The sequence below is a fragment of the Plectropomus leopardus genome, chromosome 2 (assembly GCF_026936395.1).
Source record: "Plectropomus leopardus strain MGB_pleo_1.0 chromosome 2, ASM2693639v1, whole genome shotgun sequence".
NCBI lineage: Eukaryota > Metazoa > Chordata > Actinopteri > Perciformes > Serranidae > Plectropomus > Plectropomus leopardus.
This window is the reverse complement of record NC_142177.1, coordinates 17,194,569-17,207,865: the sequence shown is the minus strand read 5'-3', so window position 1 is coordinate 17,207,865 and position 13,297 is coordinate 17,194,569. Positions and strand designations below refer to the sequence as shown.

The following is a 13,297-nucleotide window of genomic DNA, read 5'->3' as shown; positions in this document are numbered from 1 at the left end:
TTTAGGCCAATCAGCGTCCTCGCGACTTCCAGACGGCTTTGAAGAAGTTCTGGACCACAATTTGGCGTCTCAGGAGGGGGAAGCGGTGCTCTGTCAATACTATGTATGGTGGGGACCTGGCACTGCTGACCTCAACTCGGGACGTTGTAGATCGGTGGAAAAATACTTCGAAGACCTCCTCAATCTCACCGACACGCCTTCCGGTGAGGTAGCAGGGCCTGGGGATTCGGGGGTGGGCTCTTCCATCTCTGGGGCTGAGGTTGCCGAGGTGGTTAAAAAGCTCTTCGGTGGCAGGCCCCCCCCCCACATGTGTTTTGTGGACTTGGAGAAGGCATTCAACCGTGTCCCTCAGGGAGTCCTGTGGGGGGTTCTCCGGGAATATGGAGTTTCGGACCCCCTGATACGGGCTTCACTGTATGACCGGTGCCAGAGCACCGCATTGCCGACAGTACGTTGGACTCGTTTCCGGTGAGGGTTGCACTCCGCCAGGGCTGCCCTTTGTCACTGATTCTGTTCATAACGTTTATGGACAGAATTTCTAGGCCGATCTGTTGTGGTGAAGAGGGAGCTGAGCCGAAAGACAAAGCTCTCGATTTACCGGTCGATCTTCGTTCCTACCCTCACCTATGGTCATGAGCTTTGGGTAGTGACCGAAAGAACAAGATCACAGGTACAAGCGGCCGAAATGAGCCTGCTCCGTAGGGTGGCTGGGCTCTCCCTTAGAGATAGAGTGAGAAGCTTGGAGTAGAGCTGCTGCACCTCCGCGTTGAGAAGAGCCAGATGAGGTGGCTCGGGCATCTAATTAGGATGCCTCCTGGACGCCTCCCTGGTGAGGTGTTCAGGGCATGTCCCACCGGTAGGAGGCCCTGGGGTAGACCCAGGAAACGCTGGAGAGACTATGTCTCTCGGCTGGCCTGGGAACGCCTCGGGATCCCCCAGGAAGACCTGGACGAAGTGGCCGGGGAGAGGGAAGTCTGGGCTTCCCTGCTTAGGCTGCTGCCCCCGCAACCCGACTTCGGATAAGCGGAAGAAAATGGATGGATGGATGGATTTTAATCTAACGTTCAAAGAACGTTTTAAGAATGTTTATCATTTAAAAAAATGCTCCTTTAAGGTTAAATGCTGACTAAGACATAACATTATTACTGCAACATCCTGAGGATATTTTGGTGATGTTGAGAGGTGACAGATCATAGAATGTTCCCACAATGTTACAAGAGAACTAAGGAAGATTTGCAACGCAACATTCAGAACATGTTATTAAGGACTGAGATTACAGACCATTTTTTTATGAAAATGCAATGTAATGTTATATGTTAACAACAATAAAAAAACAAAAAAAAATTAACACTTTTTGATGTTTATAGAGAATGTTACCTGAACTTTAAGAATAATGTTCTGGGAACTAAAAGAAAGCCTGCTGCTGAAAACATTTCTAAAACATTGCATTGGTTGCATTGTACCATGCTCAGATGTTTTTTGTATTTTACATTACAAAAGGGTATCTAGACATGGGAGCTCCTTCCAGACAGCCGCTGCCTTGAAGTCAACGGTAAGGGCTCAGATTTCTGTAAGGACAATTGCTTTAGTCCAATCATGACTTGTTTGCCCAGTGGTTGATGTCAGCTTGTCTATGTTTGTGTGTGTGTGTGTGTGTGTGTGTGTGTGTGTGTGTGTGTGTGTGTGTGTGTCTGTGTTTACTACATATGCTTTAAGGTCAGATAAATCATGCTGAGATGTGAATGTGAAAGTGTTTATCACCAATTATGTTATTCCTTACATAACTGATATTTTCTGGAAAATAGAACAACAATTAGAGTCATTTTGGGACACAGAGTACTTTTTTTGTTTGACCATGGAGAAATGTTTCAAGAATTTTTCACCACTGAGGTCAAATTTGGTTGGTATAATGTAGCTCTGGAGTCCCACATGATACCACATTTTCAGACTCATACCTGCATCACTCTATATTTCAATGTCAAACATGTCTCTTTAGAAAAAGGAGGAAAACCCAAAGCAACGGCTTGAAAAACATTAACTAATCAGTATTTTCTGTCGTACAATGAAACACTGAAATGAAATAATAAAATCCAGTTTTAGTCCATCTTTAAGAGCTCTGTATGTTTATTTCAATACAAATGATTGCTGAGGCTGTCTCCCAGTACCTCTCACTATTTTGAGATAGGTTTGCTTACCATCGTAATGATTTCAGCAAGAACACTGATAGAAACTGTGAAAAGTCCATAAATTGCTGTGAATCAAGCCTGGTCGCCCCTGAGTACAAGATGTCAGAGCATCAATGGTGTAATTGCAGGCAGATCTTAATATGTTTTAAAAAGGCCTGACATAATGTAGTCTGCTGCATCTCCATCAATAAGGCCTGTTCCATTACTGTGAACGAACCAGCAGGGAACATTTTCTCCGTTCTTGATGTCCCTCCTGAAATCTCTCTGCCAGCCTCTGTGGACCCAGGCAGAAATTTCATGGAGATCATTTATTTATTTAACACACACATTGCACTGAAACTCTTCCACACTCATCAGAGGCATGCAGTGTACCTGGTCACATTGAGCTCTTGTCCTTTCACATACATAGTGGCGTCAGGTTTCTCCGGGACTTCACCTGGACGCAGCTCTGACACCTCAAATTCAATCCCATGGTAGAACTGACCTGAAGGATGACACACAATTAAAAGTAAATATAATTTTAAAATTAAAATAATGGAATAAATCGACCTACTAAACATCGCACATGTTCTATTTTATTTAGTTTTATTGTTTTAATTGTTCTTATTATTAATTTATTTTTTTTATTTTTTCTTCTGGTTTGTCTTTCTATGCTTCACAATATGAGAAAGGTGAAGGCAAGGGGTAAGGGAATGAAGGCTTGGGAATGCTTTGTTCAGTTTTGTACTGTTTGTACTGTGTTGACTGTTAAAGAACTCTGAAAAAAGAAAACAATAAAAATAATTGGAAAAATAAAGCTCAGTGATTGACAAAAAAAATTAAATCACTCAGGCCCTGGTTCTCTCCACCAGTGATGACTGCCCACTAAAACAGATTGAGCTCTTCATATCTACGTATTCCTACTGTATGAAAGATGGGTAATGCGGACAATTTTTCAAATCTAGTTTTGGTTTAGTAACAACTGTAAACCACTTTTTTTCTGCAAAACACAGAAAAAAATCAGTCACAGATCATTTGTTTTCATCTGCGATTAGACTTAAAACCATGCAGTCTACCCTCTGATGTGTGTCATGTTGTACCTAGCAGGCCGTGAACAGAAGGGGACAGAAGATGGCTGTCCAGGGTGTAGAAACCCAAGTAGTCCCGGTGGTATGGGTGCTTCGCCCACACTTTGTGAAGCAGGACGACAAACTTAACTGAATCCTTCAGAGTCACTGTTAAGCTGCGGTCTTTGGTCAAGAGGAGATCCACACTGGAGGAGAAAGAAGAAGAGAAGAGGAAGATAATAGTTATTCATTCTTAACTGGATTTTGTGTTTCATATTACTCCTGCAGGGAGACACTTCTCTGTGACTGAAGGGTCCTTACTTTGGTTCCTTTAAGGAAGCTGTATCAGACCACAGCAGTTTGACCCGTTTGCCGTCCTGGAGCACTGAGATATCCTGAGTGCTAACCTCCAGCCTCACCCCCAGAGTCCGGTGGATGATGCCAAAACGCCAAAAATAGGTGTTAATTTTACCATCAGGGGGCAGTTTCTTGTCTCCGATGATCTCACCATTGACCAAAATACCTGAGAAAATAACATGTGATTCAGTCACTCTTTTTTTTAACTGAAAGGTATGATTGACTGACACATATATTAGAAGTGTTCAAACAGTAAGTGTATATAGCTGTAGATTTAAAAGGGGACGCAGGGGATAAGTCTCTTTAACATTTAGAACATGTGCATTTGTCCACATCAAAACCATGAAAAGACATGAAAGTAGCTGGGAACTTTTATTTTTTAGACATTTATACAATGAACTGATGCAGTAAGGCACAGATTGGTGCACAAAAAGTTACCATAATTTTGGAAATTAAGTGTTTGCTGAAAATTTGGACCCTCAATCCCCCCCAGTGAAATATGTCCCGCCCCCAGCAGTTAAAACAAAACCTACGCACTTGCGCAGGGGTAAGAAAGTTGTAATGATAATCTGGACTCAGGACTGACCTTGTTCTGGGTCTCTGACCAGGTTGAAAATGGTTCCTGGCATTTCGTTGATATTGAAGCACAGAGCATCGTCTCTGTCAGGGAGCTCTATCATGAAATGAGGATCTCCATCCACTGCAATTACAGAGATAAACAAAACTGAATGTTTTTTTCGTTCATATGGTATTGGCTAAGCATGCTGGTGATGACAACATATCAACAAGACTTAAGTCGGCGGGTCTGTGAGGCTAAATGCTGACGTCAGAATCAACTCATCCTTCAACACCAAAGAAGTGGCAGGATCAAGGACAAATGTAATTTTGTTTTTTTAAACTTTGTTTCAAAAATAAATAATAAATCGACCTTCTGCCTTCTGCCTTCTACCTCTTAACATGCTCACAACGACTGAGTACATCTATGTTCCCCAGCTCAATAACCTCTTATTATGACATAAAAGGCATTTCAAAGGGTTTCACGTTCTTAGCAATGTTTTTTTCCTCAGTCAGATGTTCAGAAATGTGATTTCAGAAATTGATATCTCCATACTGGCTTATCAGATTTTTACTTAAACTGCATTTGAACACCTCATCTCTTGGCATGCTTTTGCAGTTTGAACTGCAAAGATAGTGCTCGCCAATCCCTGACAATCAGTTTACATAAATGAATATGTGTAAATCTGAGTAGGAGGACAGATGTGAAGTGAGGGTCTTATGCTACCCTGATGACTATGTTAACAGGCTGGTGTTTAGCAGGTATAATGTAGCATTTTCACCATTTTAGTTTAGCATGTAAGCATGCCAATATTTGTTAATTACTTTAATTTTTTTTAGAAATAATGACAAATATTTTGTAATTATTTGGTCATAGACCTAAGTATTGGATGTATGAAAGGACCATGGATATCTGTACAAACTTTGTGCTGATCTGTCTGATGGAATCTAATTAAGGGATCCAGTTTTATTTTAACGAGGGCCAGATTAGATCACATGTGAATGAGTATTCAAATTTCTGCTACTAGGTAACTAATGCTTTGCTTGTTTACCGTCTGTTTATGAAAACAGATCGGCTCACGTAGTTCCTACTTGGTGCATGTCTACAACCTGTATGATAGTGCTGCCATCATTAAGTAAAAGAAAAAATGCAAAGTGAACTTGCTTGATTAACCAATATTATGTGGCGGACCATTTTGAAAGACAAGCTGCAGGCTGTTAAAAATTATTGGCCATAATTTGCCCCCGGACTGGACTCTGCACATGAAGAAGATGCTGATGCAACAGATTTTTGACTAAATGATGCTAAATGAAAATCAGGGATCATCAATGTCACAAGGACTCATCCTCTGAGGACCATGACCATCTGCAGAAAATTTCTTGTTGGATTGACAGACCAACTGACCTACAGATTGACATGACCGAGCCATTTAGCCAATATTGCTAAAAATGTACTTACCTAAATATGTGGGTGATGATGGACGGTAACCATATGATGGGGGTGCATGGTGGTATGCTGGGAAGACAAACAATAAAATTAAAGTTGAAAGCAATACAGTACATTTATTTAATCCCATAAGTCTTTTTAACGTGATATGGTAAAAGAAAAATGTCTTACACATTCTTTCTGCCTGTTGTCTTTGCTCTGTCAAAAAACACAGATGGCCAAAAACAACTTAGTATTTTCCACATATATTCAAATGCAAGCATCACCCTCTGCTGGTACAGTTAAGTGAAGATGAATATTAAATTTAAAGCATGACTCTGAGCTGCTAGTGACTGTATTAGAGTAGGGTTTGCTATTTTTAGGGAAAAGCAGCAGCCATGTTTAGAGAAGCCTGCCCATGTTTCACTTTTAAACTCTCTCTTTCCTCCCTTACCCTCAGTCAGTTTGTCAGCAATGAGAGGAGTGTCTGTCCCATCCTCAGTTTCAGGTTTGGTGACCACCATGGAGGTGAGAGGGGTGACAAAGCTGTAATGCAGAGACATTTCCAGGGCCTTTGCTGTGGCGTTTTGTTTCTCGTCTGTGGCACCACTTTTGCTGTAAGAAGAGCAAATATAGTAAAATTGCAACATAACACTAGCATTCAGAAAACCACCAGTGAATCTAAAAGAAATATTACTATCAAGGGCTCTCAGATGATGCTCAAAAAGTATCATTAAAGGACTACTTCACCCCAAAATGTCTATTTTTATGTTGACTACTCAAATATAGAGAAAATTCTGACAGTAATTTTTAGAGATCGTTTTTGTTTTTTGTCCTGATCCCGATTCGGTTCAGTTAATGTTGAGTATCTGCCGACACAGAGTCCCACTGCAATACTTTTGTTTTGCTTAATAATACAGTTGCACAGTGCACACTTTAGAAAGGCTTCTTTGAAGATATTTAAAAAATACCTGCATCCACAATGTTCCTTGATGTTTTTTGAATTTATTAGTCTCTAATTTATTTATTATTTTATAAAATTAAGTATAAAATGACTTACCCTCCCTATAATCTTATTGGTATCCTTGTGGTCTCGAGGGAGTGTCTCTGTCCCTTTAAGAGACCAGTGTTTGTTGCTGCAGTGCAGCTTGTGTCTCAGTAACCTGACTTATCTGTATTCTGCTGTGTGTTTATTTTTGTGCACATCTTTTGGGGCATACTACCCTTCTTTAATACATAAAACAGGTTGTTGTTTCACTTTGCAGCAGTCAGTGTGGCTGTCGTAAACCCTCTGGTCTCCTCTGCTGTCTCTGATTGGGGCGCAGGAAAAAGCTAGTGTTATAGCTGAAAGCAATACATGTGACTCTCACACTGAGCTGAAATAAAGGAGCGCTCATAACTTTGGTAACTCTTGGTGTTTTGGGCTGGCAGGGCTCAACAGCTGCTCTTATGTTCAGCAGACAAGAGAGACAGACAGCTTAGTGGAGCAGAGGTGATAAGGAAGGCACTACGTGTTTCTCTGCATGAAAGTTAAAACATCTTTGTGACAGCTGACATTAAACAAAGGATCGGATGCTCTATAAGCTAAATATTCAGGATCCCAATCAATCCTTGATTCCAATGCCTTGATTGGTCCCCATGCAATCGTTTGTTTGAGATTGGATCGGGACATCCCACATAATTTTACCTCGCTGAACACAGGAGCTGCTTCCTTTAACAAAGCTTTTAATGACACTAAAAGACATAATGATTTCCAAATTAAAACTGTTCTCAGTGTGAATGGAAGGACTCAAACAGACCTCTTCTCCAGTAGCTGCTGGATGGTGAGATAAGCCCACAGACGCTCTGTGAAATCTCCGAAAATGTAGTCCTCATCTGGGTATATCACGTCCCAGTCCACAGCACTGGGCTGGCCCTGCACTCTGAAGTCCTCCTCAAACTACAGGTGAGCGAAATGGAGAAAAAACTTTTTTTTAAAAAAAAAGCACAGATTGTTAAACACACATCGTTTATCCACATCACGATTGTTTCTAAATTTCTGTTATTTCCTGCTTCTCACCCCTTGGCCAAACACTTCCACCATGAAGTTGTCCAGGTCATTGTCCATCAGCCGACCAGCCACCACAATCTCTGAGCCGTTAAACAACTGGCTGTAGTGGTTGGTAGTCAGGAAGTCCACTGAGTTTTCAGGATAACGCAGGTCCACCTCTGAGAGCAGAGGGCTGGCCACCTCCTCATAGAAACCCTGGAATAAATGCACATGCACATTACATGTATCTGCACAAAATGTTCTATAGAAATAGTTTTAATTATAATTTTGTCAAAGGTAGTGATTAAATCATTGTGAAAGATGTGACTAAAATCTTAGAATTGGCAAAAAAAATTGTATTCACAGCCTAAAGCAACCACCTGAAGTTGCAGTTCTGCATCTGAACCCTCAAAGATTCTGCGAGCCACTCCCTTGTTTTGTTTGCTCATCAAATCCAGGAAGGAGTACTCAACGTCGTTTCCGAATCCCAGACAGAACAGAGACATGTTTCCTCCAATAGCAGAACGCACGTTCTCCTGAATACGTGGTATGGCAGACCTTCCTTCAAACACACACATACAACATGCAGAAAATTAATGCTGTATAGAAAGTACATTCATCAAATGTGCACTCACACAAATACACAGCATTTCCTACAGTATGCACAGATTCTGCATCCTCACCACCATCTGGATTTCCATCGGTGAGTAAAATAATCATATCAACGCTCCTCTCTGGGATCCTCTTCTCCTGCCTGTCTTTGACCAGCATTGCCACACCTTTCAACAATGGATCATTGATATTGGTTGCTAGAAGAAAAAAACACAACAAATTGTAAACTGTAAAGTATGAGAGTGTATTTCTGTCATTTAGGGAATTGAGAGGACATTTAGCTATGGAGTTAATGTCATTTGTTTTTGTATTTACATCCACCGATGCGTATATTTCTGACGTATTCCATTGCTTTAGCCACGTTTTCCTTGGTCGCTTTGGTAAGGGATTCCCTCCAAGTCTGAAAGCCATGATCAAATATAATGAGGGCAAAGTAGTCCTCTTCGTGGATGTCTTTAAGGATGGACAGCAATGCCTGTCGCGTCTGCAAAGAGTTTTCAGATTAGAGGTCAAAAAGTGTGCATGTGGCCAACAGCATAATAGAAACATATGAACTGTCTAAACGGTCTTTCACCTGTTCTATCTTTCTTCCACTCATTGATCCGCTCCTGTCTATCACAAACACCACATTTTTTGGGACTCTGGGCAGGTCAGGGGGAGCAAAGAAGTGCACAAAGTATCCATTCACAACCTGAAGTGAAGAGAATCAATAAAGAGCAGGGATATACATGAAAACATCACAAGGCAATGTAAGATTTAGAAGATTTTTTTCTCTTAAAATATAGATAACACTTGGTTTATGTTTTGGAAAACATCATGTTCCGACTTATAATAATTGGTTTGGTCACTACAGCTGGATGCAGTTGGAAATGTCCCAACCTCTTGTGAAAATATGCCTGCTTTTGTCTAACAACCACGGCTCAAACTCTATTTAAAAAACATCTGCTTTTGTCACTACAAAAACAAATGGAAATGTCCGAACCTATCAAAAAATAACGCTTTTGTCACTAAAAGTACAATTGGAAATGTCCCAATCTCTTCTCTGTCTCTACAAACACAGCTGCAAAAGTCTCATTATTTTGAAGAAAAAAACAAGCTTTGTAGCTACAAACATGGCTAGAAATGTCAAGACTTCTCATTGAAAAAAACCCCACTTTTGTGCCCCAAAAAATACCAGTTTTGCTGCTACAAACACCACTAGTAATGGCCTCTCGTTAAAAAAAACAAACAAAAAAGCAAACAAACAAACAAACGAAAAACACTTTTGTTGCTAAAAAAATGGCAAAAAAAATGTCCTGATCTCTAATCAAAGAAAACCCGCTGTGTCACTACACACATGGCTGGAAACATCCCAAACTCTCATTAAAAGTACATCATGCATATAAAATGTACTGAACTGAAACATATTAGTGATTTGCAGAAACGTACAATGCCTTTATTTTATTCTGGCAACTGGGTTTGTTTTTGCGTGTGAAGTCTAATGTAAATGCGAAGTTGTTGCGAGCTGACCTGAATGTCCCCGAGGCTCTTTGCTCGGTTCACATCGTACTTGATGATAAAATCTCCATCAATCAGCGTTCCATCACAATCTGGACACTTCCTCTGCTCCTCCATAGTTGGTGAGAAAGAGATGTGGGCCTGACAACAGGATATGATATGATCAGTTAAATTTACTATTCAACCATGGGTCAGTAATTTCACTGAAAGCGAAAAAAAAGAAGTCATTCTGAAAATGGAAAAAAAAAACGTGATTCAGGAACTGCAAAACAGGCAAGTAAACAGAGACAACTTCTTATGCATAAGGCCTGTTGTACTGAGTACCTTGTTGTCTGTGACAGTCTTCTCCACCAGGGGGAGCAGCTCGTTGGTGAGAAAGGTTGCGTGAGTATCCACATAAGAAATGCCCTGAGGCTCATAGATGTTTGTCACAATCTGAGTCCACACACACACACACACACACACAGAAACAAATATCATTTGTTATGTAAACCACTTATTTGGAAAATCTGAAATCACCAAGAGACAGGATTTGAACCTTGACATGCATTCACCTGAAACTCCTGGACCCGTTGTTTAGGTTTAACTCGAGTCAGGATCTCGTACTGGCCCAGTTTCCTCTGAAGGAGCTCCTCGTAGGTCAGAATAAAAGTCACATTGCTGTAAGCTGCAATGTTGACAGACACTGAAAACTTCTCCATCTTTCTTCCAGATGCCCTGTAATGAAACACAGACATGAGTGACTGTTTAATGTTTAAGTGATCAGTTTAGTACACAAAAATGTAGATTTTAGCATCTTCCTTTGAATATGCATTTGATACTATGTTGATGTATTTTTTGTCTTGATTGACTCACTTGACCAGTCCAGCAGTCTGTCCAGAGGACACAGCCTTCTCGTACTGTTTCTTGGCTTTCTCTTTTTCTTTCACTTGCCCAACATACACCTGGCTCTCAATTTCCCTGTGAGACACAAAGATGGAGAATTAAGACTAAGCGGATAAATGCTCTCACAGAGAGTCCTAATGTGAGCAGGAATGTGGACAGAGTGGAAATCAGAGGGGAGGCAGACTGACATGCTGAAGTTAGTGATGAAGGCCGTCTTGGGCAGCTCCACTTCAAAGAAGATTTCCTGCGAGAAGTTTGCTTTATTCAGAGCCTTGGAGGTCATGACAGTGTGAGCGAAACGAGACATCACAGTGCAGTCAACTTTCACACTGTGCACCTCCACCTGAAACAGAAGGAGAGGAAGGAAGAGATGGAGAGATTTAGACACTTAATCTACCTTGCTACAGTTGCCCCCCCAACAAAAACTTCACATCCACTTTCCCCACAGTGAATTACTGTTAGATCTGTTATTTTTTATACTGAATTGTTTTTTTTTTGCAGCTGGTTCCAGTCTATAACATGATGCCCCAAGGGGTGCCAAAGAAAATTATAACAGCTTGAAAAAAATATTTTGAAAGACATTATGTCACTGATTCTAGTTTGGGAGAGTTGGGTGAGGCCGATTGGGTGAGTCAACCTGGGTGTTGTGTCCTCTAAACAGGGCAAGTGTGGATTTTTGAAAACTAAACTCTTTTTCAGCCTTTTTGTGAGAGTCTATTGACCTTCTTTGATTTGCTGGTGCTGCAGACTGCCTTTAATTCTGTGATTAAAATGATTTTTTCTTTCTTCTGTATCTATTGTTGATCAGAGGCGGTGAGGTGATACGTACACCATTGCCCTGACAATACACAATAAACAAAGTTTTTTTGAAATAAACTGAATATTTCTTATTTTCATCAATAGAGATACAAATAGATTGTTTCCTTACCTTGGCTTCATTTGTGCTTCTTTTCTGTAACAAACAAACAAACAAAATATAGTTTACTTTTGGGTTTGAAAAATCAAATTTTAAGACTGCACAAATCAAATAATTTGCCACTCTTGTTTAATAGTATTTAATAATATGAATTATCTACATGTAAAAATGTTTTTTTTTAATAGTTAAAATGCACAAGCAGAAAGAAGCAACTTTAGCACAACATTTTCACTATAATATGAAGGGACTGACTATCAGTAAATAGTTTCTGATAAGTACCTGCAGTGATTTGGCAGCTCCTCTTATCTCCTAAAAAACAAATACAGCATAATAAACAAACACGATGCCAAGACATTAAAAAAAAACACTGACCTAACATGAACCAGTTTATTAGAAAAACTTTAAATTTTGTTGTGCATATACATAGAAAGAGGAGAATGTGATGAAGAGTGATTTGATAGTTAAACTTGGATTAAAGTTTTAAAAAATCTGAATTCGCATTGTTTGTGATAATGAAAACAGACTTGTGGCTAAATCAGGGACCACCAGATAAAATGAATTCTTCGGCTGTTAAATGATTTGATTTTACAGTTAAGATCACAGAACAAAAAGGTTGGTGTGTGATGTTACCTGCAGAGCTTCATGGTCCCCGGAGATCACCAGAGCCCCCCGAGCCAGGCTGGGCAGCCAGAGGCAGACGCAGCCCCACAGCAGCAGCAGTCGAACACCCTGCAGTCCAGACATGACCAAACTTCCACTGAACAGTGACTGACTTCAGTGCTGAGAAAAAGCTCTCTGCCCAGGGGGAGGGACAAAAAGTGTGTGTGCTGTCCTGGAGTATTGACCAACAGGCCTGAGCTCAATGTGCAGGAGGCCCTGACATAACAGACACAGTGCTTGGAAAAGCTCAAAGAAAAATCTCTGCACTCAGGCTGAAAAGTGTATAAATATTATACTGAAATAACAATTAATAAATCATTTGGCAACATGACGAGCATTTAGAGCATGAGCATTTTTTATATTAGTGACACCAAATCTGTTATTCGGTGTAAGCAACAGTTCCTAATACAAACATGGTACACCATGTAGCACCAGAGTTCATTATGCAGCTGGATATCTGTGCTTCATATTTACTATATATTTACCAAAAATAGGTAGATACATTTATTAGTATGTGATTTGGTTTTGATAAATATTTGTTACCAATCAGCAGGCATATGTTTGCTTCATTCAGCCCTCACTTGGAGCGTTTCTTCTTTTTTGCTGCCCTTTTAATCATCCGCCTGTGCTGCTTCACTGGATGTGTGTTTATGTCAGTACAAACTTGCCAGGGAGCAAACAGTAGAGTACTGTAAGAAAATCAGACAGACTTGTGTGTATTACTTGAGAGAACAGCCAGCAGCACAGATCGGCAGTATTTCAATTACAAACATATTCACTTTTGAGTATTTTGTTATTTGTAATACTGAGGCTACTGAGTGTCTACATGTGATAGTATCAGTTTGTAAAGAACACATTTTTGTATTTTCAATTTACATATTACCTGTATTTTAATTAAATACATTTTCTCATACCAGACACATGTTTAGTATTCATTTTTGATACATTTTATAAGCAAGTATTTGTAATTTTTAACAAAACACTTTTCAAAGTATTTGTGCGATCGATTAGAACCACTTGATACTGGGACAAATAACCTTGACTGCAGACTCACATTTTGGTTGCATATTTGCATTTTGCCACTCTGAACCTTGTGAACAAATAACATTATCTTTTTCTGCATGGGTA

At 40.1% G+C, this 13,297-nt stretch overlaps 1 protein-coding gene across 1 annotated transcript; it reads right to left on the bottom strand.

The window, feature by feature from the left end:
• Positions 1–2,106: 2,106 nt before the first annotated feature.
• On the bottom strand, positions 2,107–12,292 carry LOC121954985 (inter-alpha-trypsin inhibitor heavy chain H3-like). Its single transcript, XM_042502760.2, has 22 exons — positions 12,140–12,292; positions 11,789–11,818; positions 11,522–11,545; positions 10,782–10,936; positions 10,564–10,668; positions 10,263–10,425; positions 10,033–10,143; positions 9,721–9,849; positions 8,786–8,902; positions 8,527–8,695; positions 8,283–8,408; positions 7,980–8,161; positions 7,630–7,815; positions 7,370–7,509; positions 6,025–6,185; positions 5,763–5,789; positions 5,604–5,660; positions 4,176–4,289; positions 3,554–3,755; positions 3,266–3,438; positions 2,559–2,670; positions 2,107–2,460 (listed from the first exon to the last, which is right to left on the bottom strand). The coding sequence occupies exons 1-22, from the start codon at positions 12,251–12,253 to the stop codon at positions 2,322–2,324; spliced, it is 2,736 nt and encodes a 911-aa protein (XP_042358694.2). The 5' UTR covers positions 12,254–12,292; the 3' UTR covers positions 2,107–2,321.
• Positions 12,293–13,297: the final 1,005 nt, after the last annotated feature.